This window comes from Mytilus galloprovincialis, chromosome 3 (assembly GCF_965363235.1).
Source record: "Mytilus galloprovincialis chromosome 3, xbMytGall1.hap1.1, whole genome shotgun sequence".
Lineage (NCBI taxonomy): Eukaryota > Metazoa > Mollusca > Bivalvia > Mytilida > Mytilidae > Mytilus > Mytilus galloprovincialis.
The window spans coordinates 80498177-80517401 of record NC_134840.1 but is presented as its reverse complement, the minus strand read 5'-3'; the positions used below and the strand labels follow the sequence as shown (position 1 = coordinate 80517401).

General features: G+C 31.2%; 1 protein-coding gene across 1 annotated transcript in view; it reads right to left on the bottom strand.

Moving 5' to 3' along the window:
* The window catches only part of LOC143069078 (uncharacterized), a 52297-nt gene that overhangs the window by 13694 nt on the left and 19378 nt on the right, over positions 1–19225 (bottom strand). Inside the window, exons 8-17 of the mRNA XM_076243527.1 lie at positions 14782–14969; positions 9715–9854; positions 9341–9418; positions 8609–8852; positions 8032–8185; positions 6600–6719; positions 5981–6157; positions 5400–5483; positions 3918–4001; positions 2866–2961 (exon numbers count right to left, since the gene is read on the bottom strand). Of these exons, the coding sequence (XP_076099642.1) occupies positions 2866–2961; positions 3918–4001; positions 5400–5483; positions 5981–6157; positions 6600–6719; positions 8032–8185; positions 8609–8852; positions 9341–9418; positions 9715–9854; positions 14782–14969 (1365 nt within the window). The remainder of the gene's footprint in view (positions 1–2865; positions 2962–3917; positions 4002–5399; positions 5484–5980; positions 6158–6599; positions 6720–8031; positions 8186–8608; positions 8853–9340; positions 9419–9714; positions 9855–14781; positions 14970–19225) is intronic.

Sequence of the window (19225 nt, the reverse complement as noted above, 5' to 3'; positions counted from 1 at the left end):
TAATTGACATCACATTTTTGACTATTTTATCAAAATCTCAATGATAAATGCACGTAATAATTTCTTAATTTACAGTATTTGTATTTCGTGAATAAAATTAACCCTTTTATTTCGTGTCTTTATATCAATTTCAAGTTGAGGCTGTTCCATAAAGATTCTGGAGAAAGCAATACAAACGAGGAGTGAAGTGAATATTCATACATAGTTATGGCTGAAACAAAAGTTATTTTAATACAGGTATATAATGCAAATTTATATCTTCTAGGAATTCTATACATCAGCAAAGAATAACAACAGTTAATGTTATAAATGTATTTAAAATTTTAATATTCAATTCACGAAGTTTTTTTATTCTAATACTGCTCTAATATACAATTCACACTTGTCAAATTTGGCAATCACCATTTCCTTCTAGTTGAAAGGCATATGCAATCTTCTTTCCTTGATTTTTTCAGTTCCTTATGCTATGTCACAATTCTTCAAAGTCAAGACCACCATACCATTTAAAGACTTCTTATGTACATGACACCAGTTTATGACACAAAGCAAGAATAGTGATGCATCTTTCCCATCCAAAAGCGGAAATTTAGCAATTGTTGAGACATAAATTTTATTTGTTTTGAAAAAGGTATTATAGAATTTACCTTACTGCAATATGAGCAATAAAATATATTGTTCTAAAAATCAACATGCCACTGTAACAACATTAAAACATTAATTTCGTTGTCAGTCCATAGGTTATATTCCACTATTTCACTCAGTTGAAATCGTAGGATCATGATTTTGACACTTCATTATTCTTTTTAAATTTTATAAACATTCCTTTTTCTCTCACACATTTTTTAAATTATTTATTACAACATATTTCAATAATCAATTGTTGGAATGGGTTCCAGTAATGAACAGCAATACTAAATGTTGAAGAATGGGTACCAGATGTGTACCAAAGTCCATTGTCTATATATTATCCATTGTAAATTGATGACAGAGCATACAACATCAAATAAGGAGATTGTTGTTTATGTTTTAACAAGCAAGTACATGCAACAAAATTTTAAAAAAATATTCTGCAAAATAAATATTTCAAATAAACTATTCCTCACTTCTGTTTTAAGTATGCATTTGTTTGCTAAGTTCCATTCTACAGTATATGATTCTTTGCCAACAGACTTTTTATCAATAGGAACCAAGTCTTACATATGTTTATTTGGAAGGGGTGATATACATAGATTCACAATTACTAAACATTTCCAGAATAGAGTGCTCATTTACTGAAGCTTAGAAAGATGGAGAAACATGAGAAAACTCATATGCTAATGTCACAAGAAAAACTTTCTACATGAACATTCAGTGATGTTAATGCATAATTAGCAGCTGCCATTTTGAATGGTACAAGTTATCTTTCCAAAACTTTTAAAAGAGGAATATTTGGCAAATTGGTATAAAGACACTAAGGAGAGTAAAGGGTCTCCAATTTCTAAATACATATATTATAATTTTTTAATATGTAACCATTCTGTTAGCTTGAGGGGAAAACAAAGAAATACTTTGCTATTTTTTTACTTTTAGGGGGGAGGGGGAGGTTACTGTGAATACACATATATTATAATCTTGTCTAAATGTACCTTAAATCAATTTATGTCACTCAAGATCATCAAAGACATAACAGAGTGGTCAATACCTAAATGACTATAAATACAAAATTGCAAACAAGGTGCAGCAGTTATTGTTATAAATTCACTGTACAATGAACTCTGACTATATTGCATGTGAATTAACCAAAAATAAACAGGGACATGTTAAGGAGTAACTTTATAATAGGTCTTAGGATTAATATTCTTAAAATCTAACCTGTATAATTAGAATCTGTCTAATTTTGACATTCTTCACTCATGAAGCATTTCAGTTTATACAGGTTTCACCATAAACAATTTGCATATCAATTTCAAAGGGCTCTGCACTTTTACAAATGTCCAGACAATATCACTCCTAAAAATCAGGCCTGCTATATACTAGTATGTTTCAACATAACCATAATAAGACTATCAAATTAGATTCCATATTTCGAGGTGAATAGTCAAAGTATTATCATAGTATTTGAATTTCAAGTAAGTCATTAGTTTTTGAAGGATAGACTTATAGTAAGTATGTTGAAGTAATGATCTGAAATATCTACTCTGACTTTAAACTGTTCAGAGTATCAGGGGTTTTCTATATATAATTTGGGCAATTTTGGGAACGGGGAATAAAAACTTCATTATCTATCAGGGAATTCCCTATAGATGGGTGCTTCTTTATGTGGGAGATATGTCCTTATACTGGACATGACTTGAATGAATTAAAAATTTGACACCAGCACATTATAGTTTCGTTTTTTATTTCAAGATAGAATGTAAGCAAGGGTCTAGTCTATATTTCACAAGTCGACTAGGCTTAGGAAAGTTAAGGCATTATCCTTTTCTATTTACTCAGCATTCTAAATTATGGAGGCATGACCTTGTCGGGAAATGAGCACAATACTCCATATTTAATGATACCAATTTATACAGTCAAAACTATATTTGACAAACTATTGTTTAAACATACTTACCATTCTGCAAATCTGTATTTTTCAGGTTCTCTGAAACTCAACTTATTTTTAGAACAATCTATAATTAAGTCTGTACTTACCCTGTAACTAAAAATAGAAACAAACTTGTTTATTAATCAGTAATGTTGTACTTACCTGATTCCCAAACTGAAACAAGAACCAAAGACATAAATTAATTGATACTTAATGTTTTATTTGACACTTACCCCTAGCTCTTGGTCTAAAACATGAAAAAGATGAGTTTATTCTATATTTAGCAACATCGTATAACTTACCCCAAACTTGACGTCTTCTTCTTCGTCACTCTCTACTTTCTTACGTTTGTCTGGTTTAGGTTCCGGCTTCTCATCTTCTTCTGTTTCCATTTCAACCTTTAAATAAAATATATCAAGATATTACTTACGTGAGAATTAAATTGATGAATAAGTTCCAAAGAATCTTGACAGTTCTTAGTTTATGCTGGTCTTGAGCAGAAAACCAGTATCAAGATTTACTTTAAATTCAGAAATTTTTGTGATGTTTTTTTTGGCGAAAATTGTGAAAGGGTTATAATCACAATAATTTAAACTTGCATTTTGATATTTTTACATGAATTAAACAGGATTTTTCTCAATACCTAAAAAATTAAAATCGCATTTTACAGTACCTTATTTCTACATTTAACAATGGTTACACTTAAGCATCTACAAAATACTTATCAAACAAACTGAGTAATAAAAATTATCATTGAATAAAATTGAGAATGGAAATGGATAATGTGTCAATGTGACAACAACCTGGCCATAGAGCAGACAACAGCTGAAGGCCACTAATGGGTCTTCAATATAGGGAGAAACACCCACACTCGGAGGCATCCTTCAGCTGGACGATTTTTGTCTGTTACTATCTTTTCATGACCTTTAAAATGCCAGAGTTGATTAATACTTGTTGCAGGTTCAAATGATTCCATAAAACTTCACAAAAACATTTTACTAATCCATTTACAAAATCACATTTTTCAAGTAGATAAAAATATATAAATTAAGGTGGTACCTAACACCTTTACTAAAATTAATTTGGCTCGTTTAATTTTCTCAAAATTTTGATAAAGTATTTACTTTGAACCTTTGACAAAAATATAAAAATTTCAAAAAATTTGAACCAACCGTTTAATCAGAAAAAATACACTGGTTATATAGCAGTTTGACAAAAACTTGTTTTGATCATTGAGAAGCTTTATATTCCTTTGAGAACACAACGTCATTAAAATGTTCTGCTGATTTTACAGAGTTGTCTCCCTGTAGTGTTAGTTACCACCTTAAATATGCTTTCACTAAATATGTTGTACCTCTTGTATAGAGACTTCTTGAAGGATTGATCTAACATCTAATCGAAGATAATGTTTAGGTGTCTCCTGCCAGCCTTTTTCAATCTGAAACAAGAACAATGTCTTTCAAGTCTTGTCTAAGAGAGAATCATCAACCTTGGGCAGAAAAACCAAGGCCCTCTTCATTTACTGTGGCATGATAAAGTGCAAAAACATAAAAGCTAATTATTATATGTCATACAGTCCAATTTATTCTATAATAAATGGGGAATATGTCTGATGATGCCTCTGCTTGCATATCTTATAAAGTTATAAAGGGACATTACTGAAGAACGGTAAAAGTGACACTATCCAAATTTGTACTTGATCTGAGTTTTGTGGTAATAAGTATTGTATATAAGTTTCATAAAATTTGGTTCAGCAAACTTAATAAAGAGAACAAAAATGAAAAAAATCAGCTTTTTTTTCCATTTGTAAATGGCCTGAACTCTGAAACAGTAAAAGTGACACCCCCAAAATTCAAATTTGATCTGTGTTTTGTGGAAGTAAGCATTGTGCACAGGCAATTGTCTTAGACAAAAAAATCTTATATACCTTAATATAACACAAGGTACTTAACTTGCATTTTAGTAAAATATCAGGCGGTGACGAAAACCTGTTATATGTCACTTTCTAGGCTGTCAACTACACTAAAACTTGTTATATCGTAAATCTAAATTGATTTATCTTTACAATGGTGTATAACATGCCTACATTTGTTGTCGGAATCATCCGTAGCTGAAATTACATTTTTTTCTGAAACAGTTTTTATAATTAATCATTTACTGCAAGACGTTTATTGCCAAATTTTCAGCGGTTGGGAAAATTATTACGACGCACATACTTGGGTAGGATCACTACGGATGATTCCGACAACAAATGTAGGCATGGTGTACACCATTGTAAAGATAAATCAATTTAGATTTACGATATAACAAGTTTTAGTGGGATTGACAGCCTAGAAAGCGACATATAACGGAATTTCGTTACCGCCCGACATTTTTCTAAATTGCAAGTTAAGTACCTTGTGTTATATTAAGGTATATAAGATTTTTTTTTCTGAGACAAGTGCCTGTGGCATTGTGTATAAAATTCATAACATTTAGTTAAGGCAAACTAAAGTAAACAGAATGGAAACCAACTTTGGGATGTACAGAACCACAAGAATAAAAAATAATGCCCCCTTTGCTATTGCAGGGACATAAAAGACATTATAGACAATATGTTTAACATACTATACAAATTTGAAGAAACACTTTAACCAAGAACTTCTATTTATCAATAAAAGAAATCACAACATCGAAGGGTAAAAGAATTCAAATTTGTTCTTATGATACCCCTTCCTTTTTCACAAAATATAAAACTTGAAAAGAGAATATATGACAGATTTGATATAAACAGGGAATATGTCACTGGTTTGGGATGAACAGAACCCTGATATACATGTATTGCTTTATATCTCACCTTTTCAATTTCACTCTGAGATCTGTTATGCGTGTTTCTTTTTACACAGGTTGCAACATCAGCTTGTATTTCAGCAATGTATACCTGTGAAATAATATCCAACTTGAGATCAATTTTAAAATAACAAATCATAAAACAATACAAATTTCAGGTGTCAATCATGATCTTTTGTTGTTTACAAAAACGAAAAATAAGTATTGTCAGTAACTTCATTAAAAGCTGGTAGCAGGCTAAATATCTCGCCTTTACAATTCTTGTTTTCTTCTTTAGTATTAGATGAAAAATTATAAAAAATTGTTCTAATGTCTTTAAATATTTTAAATTAGTCTGCTAATTATTACTTTAACACTGGATCTCTATTGTCTTCCTATTTTTAGAACTAATTTTGTAATATTCAGATATTATTATAAAAAGTACGACAATTGAATTCTAAAATTTAGTGTCAGCTGGTTGCACAAACTCTGAATTCATTTGCTTTTGTTGAGACAAAGTTTCCGGAATTGAGGAAAAATAAAATATTTAATTTTGAATTTTTGCCAAAAGTCAGCTTAACAGTCTAATATCTGACTAGTTTAGCTTACCTGAAATCCTTTAGATTTTGCGTAGCTCCAAAATTCTTCAAAATGTCTTTCTTTTTCATTTACAGCATCAACGATAATGAAGGGAAAAAATCCATCATCAATTGTCTTTTTAAAACTTTTATACATATTTTTCCTGTATGAGCTTTCTAATTCTGCCTCAAATTCATACTCTAAGACCTATAATAAAACATGATAAAACATAAAATAAGTTATAGTCTTAATTTTTCATTCTACAGTCTCTCTAATAGTCTTTTTGATTCATGTTATCCCTGATATTCTTCTGATACTTTAGTATCTAATAGGTCTATAACTGTAAAATATCATAAAGAAATATATGGACAGCTATGATTTTTAATCAAATGTAAAGACTTTCCGCATCATAAAATGTAGGTCAAATAAACACAACTTTATTGCATTTCTTTATCTAAAGTTTGCAAGGTTTTAAATAAATAACTAATAATTTCTTCACTTAAGAAGCACCTTTTGATATAAATCAATAATCTGCAGATCTCAACTTGAATCACAGAAATTAACAAGATTAAATAAAATAACATGTGACGTCTTCCTGAAAGAACAGCCCTTCATTGCCTGACAGTTTACATTACATTATCACACTAACCTTCTTTTTGACTTTTTTGCCTGTTTCAGGATCTTTTTCTGTCTTTTCAACTTCTGTCATGAAATAATCATCCAAACAAAGCATTCTGGGAGCACCACCACCATGTTGAACTTCCTTGTCCTAAAATAGTTACAACCCATAGTAAGAATAAAATGTATACAACCTCGAAAAATTCATAACGGTTCGGCGGAATTCAGTGTCTCGCCTACTTTTGCTGGTAATCGCAGACGCAACAGAAATGAGAAAAAAAATCAATAAAAATATTCCTCTTGATATTATCTTTTGATTGTAAGATCTTCTGTCCAAGTTTGGTAAAAATCCAGGATAGCATAAGAAAGTTATTAAAATTTAAAAAACCTTAACCTCAGAGTGAATGTATTGTTTCCTGGCAGAAAAACTAAATCCATATATAATTAAAATACTGAAAAAAATGGATTTTTTTTTTTACAAAATTTACTTCTGATTACTATCTTATGATCATAAACAAGGTTCTGTCTAAGTTTGGTGAAAATCAAGGATAGTTTTAAGAAAGTTGTTAAAATTTTAAAAATTTAAAAATTTTAACCACCGAGTGAATGTAATGTTTCCTGGCAAAAAAAACGAAGTCCATTTATAAGTAAAATACTGAAAAACAGAATATTATTTTTACAAAATTTAATTCAGGATACAATCTTATGATCATAAACAAGCTTCTGTCCAAGTTTGCTAGAAATCCAGGATGGTTTAAGAAAGTTATTAAATTTTAAAAACTTTAACCACAGAGTGATTATTTGTGGACGCCAACGCCCACAACGACGACAACGATGCTGACGACAGAATGTAGGATCACTATGTCTCAATTTTCCGACAAAAGTAGGAGGCTCAACAAAAAGTATGTGTTTAACCCATATTAAGAATAAAATATACACAATCTTGGATAGGTATTGTATGGTTGATGTGGTTCAAATTTTCAAAAGTTTCTACAAATTTATAAAATTACATGATGGTCAGTTTCATTGGTGGAGAAGAATGGAGTTCCAAGGATGAACATTTGATATAGACACAATCACACAATTAGCCATTCCTGCATATTTTTGTTGAATAAACCATTAATCATAATTAATTATATTTTTTGGTCATATTTGAGCATGCTTTGATGTCAAGTTAGGTGTTTGAAATATCTGTTGATTTTTGCCCACTGTCTTCTTTTATGAGTAAATCAATTTTGAAAATTGCTTGTCTGTGCTGTCAATAAAATGTGTGATTCAGGGAAGGCAACTGGGTGAGCATGATAAATAATGTTGTAAATACAAATTTCTAATGTATGTCTCCACAAAGACTTCTATGTGTGATTACTCTATCTTTACTCTATCTTCAGAGCCTTCTCTGGGTAACATGTATATTTGAATGGAACAAAACTTTTTTTTCAAAATTATTTCAACTCTTTAACTACCTTAATTAGTTTGCCAACATATGTTTTTCCTGACCCTGGAAGTCCTCTCAACATAACCACAATCTGTGGCGGTCTGTGTTTTCTACCAGGTGGCACCAACAAATCGTCTATTTTTACTGTTTCCACTTTTGGTTCATGTACTGATTTACTAGACCTTTAAATAAAACAAAACATAATCAATAATTTAACTGAATCATCACAACACTGTTGGACCTAAATTACGATCGTAATAAAGAAAGAAGGAATACTGTTAAATCTTCAATTCAAGCTTCAATAATATTCTAGTAAAATATTCGGAAAATAATTAATGTAAATAAATATCTTTTTAAATATGTTGGATTATCCTTTATTTAGTATAATACAGCATAACTGTAATCAAAACCAAAGTTATTAAGATACATGTCTAAATATATTACATATAATATAATATTTCATTGTCTTAAGAGACAGAAACTGATGCAACCACTTATGGATGTATATAATTCTTTAACATAACTAATGATGCTATTAGAGTGAATTATGTCTTTACATTTATATTTACATGAACACTGAATGATGTAGTGATAGAGTGACTTACCTATCCCTGTCTCTATCTCGATCCCTATCTCTATCTCCCCTATCTCGATCTCTATTTTTGTCCCTATCCCTGTCTCTGTCCCTTGAGGACGATGATGATGAATAATCTCCATAACCATCTCTACTGCTCTCTCTGTTATTATCTCTGCCCCTACTATCTCTTTCATAGTACTGACTATCTCTACTGAAGTCCGATTCCCTGTCATAGCTTTGTCGACTGTCAGGGTTGAAGCCATGAGACATATCTAGAAAAAGAAAATAATTTAAAGTAAATGAAATGATGGAATTTACCTACTATAGTATAGCCAAATACAGATCATGGCAATGATTTAATTTGTGAGAATATTTGACAAGGCTCCATTCTACTTTCTTTTTTGATAATCATTCTGTCAACCATTAAAATTATCCTTTCAAATCTGTGATGGTATCTAACATTACAGAAAATCCTGTGGATCCCCTAAAAAGGTCTTCAAAACAGAAAGCAAAACAGATCATTGTCCAATCTTGGTATTTCAACCAGTATACTTCAATGATACAGCAACACATAAATGCAGACATAATAGGTTTTTCAGATTTCCCCTTGAATCTAAGTTTTTGTATTCTATTAAAAAACAATGAAGCAGTTAGCAGTTTGTGTTCATTTCAATTCTTCACTAATCCCCTTCCCCTTTTTCCCAATCTGCTCTCTACCCTGTTATATAATCATATGTATGTACAACTGAACAAGTCTTACCTGAACTTGGTGCTGGATCATCTGATGATTTACCATGTCCATAATCTATAACTTGTGGAGGTTTGTATTCTATTGGCTCTGTTGAAGAAAAAAATATATATATAGAAGCATGTTACGCAAGAGTCAATTTGCTCTCTTTGAAGATTTTTCTGTAAGCAAAGTTCTTTCAATATATTGAAAATTTCAAAGTATCAGGAAACATAAAGTAGGTGTCAGACCAATCCAAAAAGTGCTCACACATTACAACTCATCACTGTCAAGCTGCTGACAAAACATGATTTCATAGTGTTTACTAGTATCCAAGAAAAGTGTGACAAAATTTTTTTGTATGACTGAAATAAATCTTATAAAAAAGCTAGGATTAAAATTGATACCTCTGTCTGTGGGATAATCTGCCAGTCCACTTGACTTGTGACCATGATCTATCACTTCTGGTGCTACAAACAACCTTGGTGATGGTTCCCGCGGTGGGGCTCCATATCTGTCAGGGTAATAATAGTCATGTGGTCTAGCGCTAAAAATATAAATATATGAACATAATAAAAAGGTAAATAAATATAAGATTTCACATATTTCCTAGATCATGTATACTTTGGTCTTGTTTTAACACTCTTCTGGAATATTCCAAGTAAGTTGTGTAAGTTATTATGAGGCATGTGTGAAAGAAGATGAAGTCAGTGCAAATAATAATTTAAAAACCAATTTTAGAAAAATTGACAGTACAGAAAAAAATGTTCTAATAATCCATAACTTTTGGATACGCCCATCAATGCTTTGTCATATGACCTCAACCATTTCAATAAAAACATTCAAAGCTTCTTAGTTAAGCATATTATTTAAATCTGTTTCAGATGTATCTTTAAAAGCATTGATAAAACTATCTTTTACAAATGCATTACTGATTTAAAGAGTTTTTTCCCATATCCTAGGTAAACTCCATAAGGTGGCACGGTAGTATTTGCATTCCAGAATTTAGGTTGCTCTTTTGTGTACCCTACTTAGGTTAATGTATCTAAACAGTGTGATTGGACAAAAAATACAGTATCAACTGAACATACTTTCCCAAACTGAGGGATGAATCAGGTGTAGAAAAATATGAAATAATTTTACATACAGATGAAAATGAATTTTGTATTCACTGCACCATAAAAGACCTAAAAGTACTAGTGGCCTTAGGTTTTTAAAAAAAGCAAAAAAAGTAAACGGTCATGATACATATTCAAATTCATTTCTGAATAGTAAAATGAAAGTACTTCAGTTAACTGTGAATGTAGAATTTTTTGCAGTGTTAGAAAGTGGTGAAAATTTTAAAAAGGCTATCATTATCCCTTATGGGCTAGGAAATACTACCGTGCCACCTTAAGGGGGATATATATTTTTACACTAAATCAATAAAGGAATTTATTTTACCTATGTAATTTGTAAGTTTATCAATAAAAAGTTGATTAAGGGCAACTATGATAAAAACAAGTCTTAAATTCCACCCCTGAGAGTAAAAATTGCTGATTCAGCAAATTTTGCCTGATCTGTGGGTAATAATGTAAAAATTTACCTAGAAAGTAGAACTTCATTATTTTTATGTAACTTGCAATACATTTCTAATTATAAATGCTCGCTTTAACTTTTCGCAGTGTCTGACACATGTGCAACCACTGAAATTTGAGACGCGACATTGTTCGGTTGCATGTACATCCTACTATTTTCATTGAAATATATAAATTGCATAATTTCTTATTTTTTTCAACACAAGTACAGCTATACTAGTTTTCTTCAGGTTTAATTTGTAGTTCTGATGTAACATGACACCAGTAGCAGCTTTTGGGGAACAAGTACGTGGTTAAGGGGTCCTTACTTATTCATTTAGCTCTCATATTGGTCTGAAATAGAGATAGAAATAGGGGTTTCTTTACATTGACTAGACATTATTTTTGACAAAGAATGTTTTTATGATGTTATATCAGCAAGATTAAATGGTTTATTCATTTTCCATGCAAATACCATTAATTGTTAAGATTTTCTGACAGTGAAAAACACAATAAAGGCAAATTGATTATGTAAGGGGACATAATTTAACTTAATGCATACATGAGAAATAGACAAACAGTCAACTTAGAGATGTATTCTAGTACATGTATTGTGAAAAAGATTTTGGAATAATAGTTAAGTACAATCTAAAGACTCTTGTTGTATAGCCCTCATAATCTGGAAATGTTTAAAGTAGTATAAGGCATGCTGTAAAATGTGAAATGGACTTTAATCTCATTTTTCATGATTTGGTGCTTAAACTGTTTCTTTCAGTCAGATTAACCATAAATAGAGTTGGCAATCCAATAATTCCTCCTGAATCATCATGTTTGACTTCTGTGTTGATTTGAAACATCATATATTTGGATTTTGTTCACTCCTTAAGTAAAAATGGTAAGATGAAAAAAAAGTGAAAATCTGCCAGATGGGGTAGGGATGTAATGTTTCATTTTTTTTTGTAAGAAATAAGTGCCGACTAGTATTCTTTATTGTAATATGTTCCAAAGTAAGAAGTCTATGCATCATAGGTGTCATGACTGGTTTCAAGTTTGATATGTCTTGGTTAAGGTGGCACGGTAGTATTTGCATTCCAGAATTTAGGTTGCTCTTTTGTGTACCCTACTTAGGTTAATGTATCTAAACAGTGTGATTGGACAAAAACTACAGTATCAACTGAACATACTTTCCCAAACTGAGGGATGAATCAGGTGTAGAAAAATATGAAATAATTTTACATACAGATGAAAATGAATTTTTGAGAATTTTTTAAAATTTTGTATTCACTGCACCATAAAAGACCTAAAAGTACTAGTGGCCTAAGGTTTTTAAAAAAAGCAAAAAAAGTAAACGGTCATGATACATATTCAAATTCATTTCTGAATAGTAAAATGAAAGTACTTCAGTTAACTGTGAATGTAGAATTTTTTGCAGTGTTAGAAAGTGGTGAAAATTCTAACAAGAGGCTCTCAAGAGCCTGAATCGCTCACCTGAATTTTTTTGGTTTAATCTCTCATCAATGATTATTTTGGCTTTTCAATTTATTTAAATGTTCTTGAAATCGTCCTATTCTCTTCAAAAGCCAAAAAAAAAATCAATTTCTCCTATGTTCTATTTTAGCCATAGGAGCTATGTTTCTTGACATTCAAGGAAATGAAATATAAAATTTATACTAGATACTCTGAAACTCTGAAACTCATTTAGCCTAAGTTTGGCTGAAATTGATACAGCAGTTTCAAAGGAGAAGATTTTTTAAAGTAAGTCAACATGATGAACAAATTGTGAAAAAAGTTTTTAAAGGGCAATAACTCCTTAAGAGGTCAATTGACAATTTTGGTCAAATTGACTTATTTGTAGATCTTACTTTGCTGATCATTTTTGCTGTTTACAGTTTATCTTTATCTATAATAATATTCAAGATAATGACCAAAAACTGCAAAATTTCCTTAAAATTACCAATTAAGTGGCAGCAACCCAACAATGGTTTGTTTGATTCATCTGAAAATTTCAGGGCTGATAGATCTTGACCTAATGAACATTTTTACCCCATGTCAGATTTGCTCTAAATGCTTTCGTTTTTGAGATATAAGCCAAAAACTACATTTGACCCCTATGTTCTATTTTAAGTAACGGTGGCCATGTTTTTTGACGGATCAAAAATCTAAGCACACACTTTGTGCAGGATAATCTAAAGAATAATCATGCTAAGTTTCATCCAAATCCATTCAGTAGTTTCAGAGGAGAAGATTTTTTAAAGTTAGCAAATATGATGAACAAATTGTGAAAAATTGCCATTAAAGGACAATAACCCCTTAAGGGGTCAATTGACAATTTTGGTCATATTAACTTATTTGTAGATCTTACTTTGCTGATCATTTTTGCTGTTTACAGTTTATCTTTATCTATAATAATATTCAAGATAATGACCAAAAACTGCAAAATTTCCTTAAAATTACCAATTAAGTGGCAGCAACCCAACAATGGTTTGTTTGATTCATCTGAAAATTTCAGGGCTGATAGATCTTGACCTAATGAACATTTTTACCCCATGTCAGATTTGCTCTAAATGCTTTCGTTTTCGAGATATAAGCCAAAAACTGCATTTGACCCCTATGTTCTATTTTAGGTAACGGCGGCCATGTTTTTTGACGGATCAAAAATCGAAGCGCACACTTTGTGCAGGATACTCTAAGAAACAATCATGCTAAGTTTCATTCAAATCCATTCAGTAGTTTCAGAGGAGAAGATTTTTTAAAGTTAGCAAATATGATGAACAAATTGTGAAAAATTGCCATTAAAGGACAATAACCCCTTAAGGGGTCAATTGACAATTTTGGTCATATTAACTTATTTGTAGATCTTACTTTGCTGATCATTTTTGCTGTTTACAGTTTATCTTTATCTATAATAATATTCAAGATAATGACCAAAAACTGCAAAATTTCCTTAAAATTACCAATTAAGTGGCAGCAACCCAACAATGGTTTGTTCGATTCATCTGAAAATTTCAGGGCCGATAGATCTTGACGTAATGAACATTTTCACCCCATGTCAGATTTGCTCTAAATGCTTTCGTTTTCGAGATATAAGCCAAAAACTGCATTTGACCCCTATGTTCTATTTTAGGTAACGGCGGCCATGTTTTTTGACGGATCAAAAATCGAAGCGCACACTTTGTGCAGGATACTCTAAGAAACAATCATGCTAAGTTTCATTCAAATCCATTCAGTAGTTTCAGAGGAGAAGATTTTTTAAAGTTAGCAAATATGATGAACAAATTGTGAAAAATTGCCATTAAAGGACAATAACCCCTTAAGGGGTCAATTGACAATTTTGGTCATATTAACTTATTTGTAGATCTTACTTTGCTGATCATTTTTGCTGTTTACAGTTTATCTTTATCTATAATAATATTCAAGATAATGACCAAAAACTGCAAAATTTCCTTAAAATTACCAATTAAGTGGCAGCAACCCAACAATGGTTTGTTCGATTCATCTGAAAATTTCAGGGCTGATAGATCTTGACCTAATGAACACTTTTACCCCATGTCAGATTTGCTCTAAATGCTTTCGTTTTCGAGATATAAGCCAAAAACTGCATTTGACCCCTATGTTCTATTTTAGGTAACGGCGGCCATGTTTTTTGACGGATCAAAAATCGAAGCGCACACTTTGTGCAGGATACTCTAAGGAACAATCATGCTAAGTTTCATTCAAATCCATTCAGTAGTTTCAGAGGAGAAGATGTTTGAAAAATTGTTAACGACGACAGACGACGACGACGACGACGACGTCGACGACGACAGACGCCAAGTGATAAGAAAAGCTCACATGGCCTTTTAGGCCAGGTGAGCTAAAAAGGCTATCATTATCCCTTATGGGCTAGGAAATACTACCGTGCCACCATAAAGAACTAACCTGTAAGGATCGTATTCATATGGTCTTCGTTCTGGATAGTATGGATCCCTCCTGTCAAAGTATGGATCCACCCTATCAAAGTAAGGATCTCTTCTATAAGGATCATCAAATGGGGGTCTTTCATCAAATGGGGGTCTGTCAAATCTGTCTCCATGTAATGGTGGTGTTCGCCTTTCTCCCCACTGCTCCTGCAAGTCATGTACAGAAAAAATAGTTCTTTTATTTTGGCATTAAGGTGGCTCATGGGTACAAAAATTTCAGCAAAAAATTGAACCTTTATTTTTTCATTACAAAATTTAATTTATTACACTATTAGTTATTACTTTATGATATGGTAAAAAAATCAACCCAAAAAATTGATTGGGTTTGGCCCCAGATGACTTTTAAAATGTTTATATCATTGAAAAAGCTCCAAATTATCTCCCTTTGGTGCAAAAATGCCATTTTTTGGCATTAAATTTGAAATATCTTTTTTAACTCATCGGTGACCTATATTTTTTATTATTGTTTTCATATAAGCTGTACATAAACTAATTAATTGTAAAATTTAAGCGATTTCTGTATTTAGGTTATTTTTTTATTTCGATATTACATCTATGTCTCCTATTAGTTCAACAGAAAAAAAGGACATTAACAACTAGAGGCTCTAAAGAGCCTGTGTCGCTCACCTTGGTCTATGTGAATATTAAACAAAGGAGGCAGATGGATTTATGACAAAATTGTGTTTTGGTGATGGCAATGTGTTTGTACATCTTACTTTACTACACAGTCTTGCTGCTAACAATTATCTCTATCTATAATGAACTTGGCCCAGTAGTTTCAGTGGAAAATGTTAATAAAAATTTACAAGGACAATAAACTCCTTAGGGGGTCAATTGACCATTTCGATCATGTTAACTTATTTGTAAATCTTACTTTGCTGAACATTATTGCTGTTTACAGTTTATCTCTATCTATAATAATATTTAAGATAATAACCAAAAACAGCAAAATTTCCTTAAAATTACTGATTCAGGGGCAGCAACCCAACAACGAGTTGTCCGATTCATCTGAAAATTTCAGGGCAGATAGATCTTTACCTGATAAACAATTTTACCCCATGTCAGATTTGCTCTAAATGCTTTGGTTTTTAAGTTATAAGCCAAAAACTGCATTTTACCCCTATGTTCTATTTTTAGCCATGGCGGCCATCTTGGTTGATTGGCCGAGTCACTGGACACATTTTTTAAACAAGATACCCCAATGATGATTGTGGCCAAATTTGGTTTAATTTGGCCAAGTAGTTTCAGAGGAGAAGATTTTTGTAAAAGTTAACGACGACGGACGACAAACGACGGACGCAAAATGATGGGAAAAGCTCACTTGGCCCTTCGGATGCTTCTTGCGGAGGCAGATTGTGAGCTTAAATAAACTGTGACCCCATTTTTTTATTTCATTTTTCTTTTAAGTATATGATAAAGTTCATTTATAAACTAGAGGCTCTAAAGAGCCTGTGTCGCTCACCTTTGTCAACAAAAGACACAGATGGATTCATGACAAAATTGTGTTTTGGTAATGGTGATGTGTTTTTAGATTTTACTTTACTTAACATTCTTGCTGCTTACAATTATCTCTATCTATAATGAACTTGGCTCATTAGTTTCAGTGGAAAATGTTTGTGAAAATCTAAAAAGGAGTAGGTTCAGTAAGACCCCTTTTAGGCCCCAAAATATAGCAGTTTTACAAAATTGTTAAAATGTAAACCTTTAGTTATTTATTGGACAGTAGAATGATTCTGCTACATAAATATGGGCTGTTTTTGACAATACAATGCACATATATCCGGTACTAGCACCATTAAGTCATGCTAAATTACTGAAATCCTCATAATTCTAGCATTTTAGTTAAATTTTAGACGGTTTTCGTGTAAAACAAAAGTGGCCGCATTCGTGTTCATCCTTAATATTGAAATATAAGTTGTATTTTATGATAATACATAACATATATAAAGGTTGAGGATGAACACGGATGCGGCCACTTTCATTTTTACCAAAAACCATCTGAAAAGTGACATTTTTCGGCATATTAGGTAGATTTTTCATATTTGAGCTTGAATTGGATCGTTTAAATCAGGGATGGGGTAATTGAAAATGTAATGGTAATTAAGTGTAATGCATTACAATTTTCCATGTAATTGAATGTAATGTGTAATTGAGCATTTTTTAAATTACTTGTAATGGTAATTTAATTAATTACAATGAAAAAAGCATGTAATGCTCAATTACTTTTGAATTACATTTCAATTACATGTACTTTTATGGTGTTTATGATAAGGATTTATGTTTAATAATATAAATTGTAAAGTTATATTTATTTTTCAAATATTGATATCACATACTTTCTGTAATTTATTCTAAAGTTTTTATATTACTTATTTGACCAACAGAATTTTTTCTGAATAGTCTTATGATTTGAAAAAAAAACATATGTTTTTAAGAAAGATCTTTAACTAAATAGATTGAAAAGTAATAAATCACCATGTTAAACAAAAACAAAAAAAGTGTGAAAAATCTTTATGAGAGTTCATTTAGAATTCAAATTTACTGCACACAATCATTTTGTCAAATTAGTATACACAAAAGGATTATAGAGATAAAAATTAACAGCTGTAAAAACAAACAGCAATTAATCAGATTAAAATGTCCAGGGGCAATGCCACTATTACATGTATTTTGTCTAATTAGCAAAATATTGCTAAGATATAGACATTATACACATTGTTTGTACTAAAAACTGTTTTCAATGTTGTGACAAGGATACCTTTTAATAATTATTAAGTGATTTTTTTTTATTTATTTATAATTTCTTTATTCATGCTATGTTTTATTTAAATAACTTCATTTCTGAGATGTCAAAACACCCCTTAATGTATTGGCAAGTTAATATAATAATAATAACTAATTTCCTCTTCTATCAACACATCTACTGGTTACGGAAGTATAATACCTCCATGTTCTAATCAAGCGATATATGCCACATTAGCTCCTATAGAAATACTTTTGAGAATGACTGTCAACGTGTACCATTGTGTACAGACCAGAGAGATTCAGACTAAATGACAAAACATTAAAATTACTCATGATTATCAAATGCAACGCTTAAACTATGTTTACATGAATATTTTACACATACATTATACATACATGTATAATATTGGTTAACAAATATTATGATGAAATGTAATGTGTAATTTAATTAATTACTTTAGTAAAGTAATTGTAATTTAATTAATTACATTTCAAAAACTGTGTAATGTGTAATTAGTGTAATTGACCATTTTTGCAATGTAATGTGTAATTTAATTAATTACATTCCAATGTAATTGACCCCAAGTCTGGTTTAAATGACTAAATCTGTAAAAATCTTTCACATAAACTAATTAATTCAAATAAAATAGACACTTAAGTGTTTAAAAAGTGGTCAAAATCTTTCGTCAGATGAACCTGAAATTTGAGGCCAAAATCGGTCCTTACCGGACCTACTCCTTTTATGAAAATTGTTAAAAATTGACTATGAAGGGCAATAACTCCTTAGGGGATCAATTGACCATTTTGGTCATGTTGACTTATTTTTAGGTCTTACTTTGCTGAACATTATTGCTGTTTACAGTTTATCTCAATCTATTATAGTATTCAAGGTAATAACCAAAAACAGCAAAATTTCCTTAAAATTACCAATTCAGGGGCAGCAACCTAACAACAGGTTGTCCGATTCATCTGAAAATTTCAGGGCTGATAGATCTTGACCTGATAAACAATTTAACATCAGATCAGATTTGCTCTAAATGCTTCGGTTTTTGAGTTATAAGCCAAAAACTGCATTTTACCCCTATGTTCTATTTTTAGCCATGGTGGCCATCTTTGTTGGTTGGCCGAGTTACCGGACACATTTTTAAAACTAGATACCCCAATGATTATTATGGCCAAGTTTGGTTTAATTTGGCCCAGTAGTTTCAGAGGAGAAGATTTTTCTAAAAGATTATGAAGATTTACGAAAAATGGTTAAAAATTGACTATAAAGGGCAATAACTCCTAAAGGGGTCAACTGACCATTTCGGTCATGTTGACTTATTTGTAAATCTTACTTTGCTGAAAATTATTGCTGTTTACAGTTTATCTCTATCTATCATAATATTCAAGATAATAACCAAAAACAGCAAAATTTCCTTAAAATTACCAATTCAGGGGCAGCAACCCAACAACGGGTTGCCCAATTCATCTGAAAATTTCAGGACAGATAGATCTTGACCTGGTAAACAATTTTACCCTGTCAGATTTGCTCTAAATGCTTTGATTTTTGAGTTATAAGCCAAAAACTGCATTTTACCCCTATGTTCTATTTTTAGACATGGCGGCCATCTTGGTTGGTTGGCCGGGTCACCTGACACATTTTTTAAACTAGATAC